This window comes from Fulmarus glacialis, unplaced genomic scaffold (assembly GCF_000690835.1).
Source record: "Fulmarus glacialis isolate BGI_N327 unplaced genomic scaffold, ASM69083v1 scaffold25615, whole genome shotgun sequence".
In the NCBI taxonomy this organism is placed as follows: domain Eukaryota; kingdom Metazoa; phylum Chordata; class Aves; order Procellariiformes; family Procellariidae; genus Fulmarus; species Fulmarus glacialis.
The window spans coordinates 2,090-3,102 of record NW_009214002.1 but is presented as its reverse complement, the minus strand read 5'-3'; the positions used below and the strand labels follow the sequence as shown (position 1 = coordinate 3,102).

Below are 1,013 nucleotides of genomic sequence, written 5' to 3'. Positions count from 1 at the left end.
CGAGATGGGCTGTGCGTGCACCGGAGCCTGCTCCTTTCCCAGAGCTCTGGAGGGGACCAGCTGAGCGGGGGACACTGGGCTGGTGCCGGGATGCTCTGCTGCTGATTCCCCCGTGGCTCTCACCCCGTCGCCAAAGCCAGACCTCCCAGGTGAGCATGTAGGTTGTGCTGGCACTGCCAGGCCACCCGTCTCCCTCGTCCCACCCATGTGGGGGTGGGGGGGTCTCCCACAGTCCCGCTCGGTGAAACATGCAGCTCCCCGTGCCTGGTCCCTGCCAGCTGTGGGACTCACAGGGGACCACGAGGCGTTCGCCAGCAGAGCCGCACCAGGCAAGATGGCATCTCACCAGGTTAGGGTCTGCCCGTAGATCAGCTCCAGCACGTTTCGGGCGATGTCAAACTCGGGCCTCTGCTTCCTCTTCAGCCTCTTCTCCAAGATCAGCCTGGGAAGGAGCGGAGCTCTGCTCCCACACTGCTGCTGGGGGGGAGCCTCCGCAACCCATCTCCCCCCTCAGACGGCGGCAGAGCCTGGGTGCACCATGGCAGTGCCGCCCGGGCAGTGGAGAGCTGGGGCCATGCCGGGGATGCCACGCCGGCTGGGGGGACCCGTCCTGGGGCAGATTACCTCCAGACCAGCTCCCCAAAGAGTGTGTCCAGAAGGGTGAATATGAAGTCCATCACCACGAAGCGATACAGTTCCTGCCCCACACACGTCTCCCAGCACTGGGGAGACAAGAAAGGTGGTATCAAGTGTGCAACGAGGCCTTTACTCTCCCATGGCTTTTCCGTGGCCCCCATGGGGTGTGAGGGGCTGTGGGACCTTTTCCTCCCCTGTCTGGCTATCACCTCCCTCTCCCCAGCAAAGGAGAGGTGCCTGCGGTGCTGTCTGGCAGACTCGGTGCTGCCAGACCCCTGCCCCTGCTGCCTGCTGGTGCTGGGACTGCAGCCTTGGCTTTGCTCTGCAGTCCCCAAACAAGGGACAGTCCGGATGGTGGGGCCCAGCCGGGCCACCCG

At 64.9% G+C, this 1,013-nt stretch overlaps 1 protein-coding gene across 1 annotated transcript in view; it reads right to left on the bottom strand.

Annotated features, from left to right (window-relative positions):
- The window catches only part of TMC6 (transmembrane channel-like 6), a gene marked incomplete at both ends in the record, with an annotated part of 4,848 nt that overhangs the window by 1,750 nt on the left and 2,085 nt on the right, over window positions 1–1,013 (bottom strand). Inside the window, 2 exons of the mRNA XM_009578407.1 lie at window positions 347–442; window positions 625–722. Of these exons, the coding sequence (XP_009576702.1) occupies window positions 347–442; window positions 625–722 (194 nt within the window). The remainder of the gene's footprint in view (window positions 1–346; window positions 443–624; window positions 723–1,013) is intronic.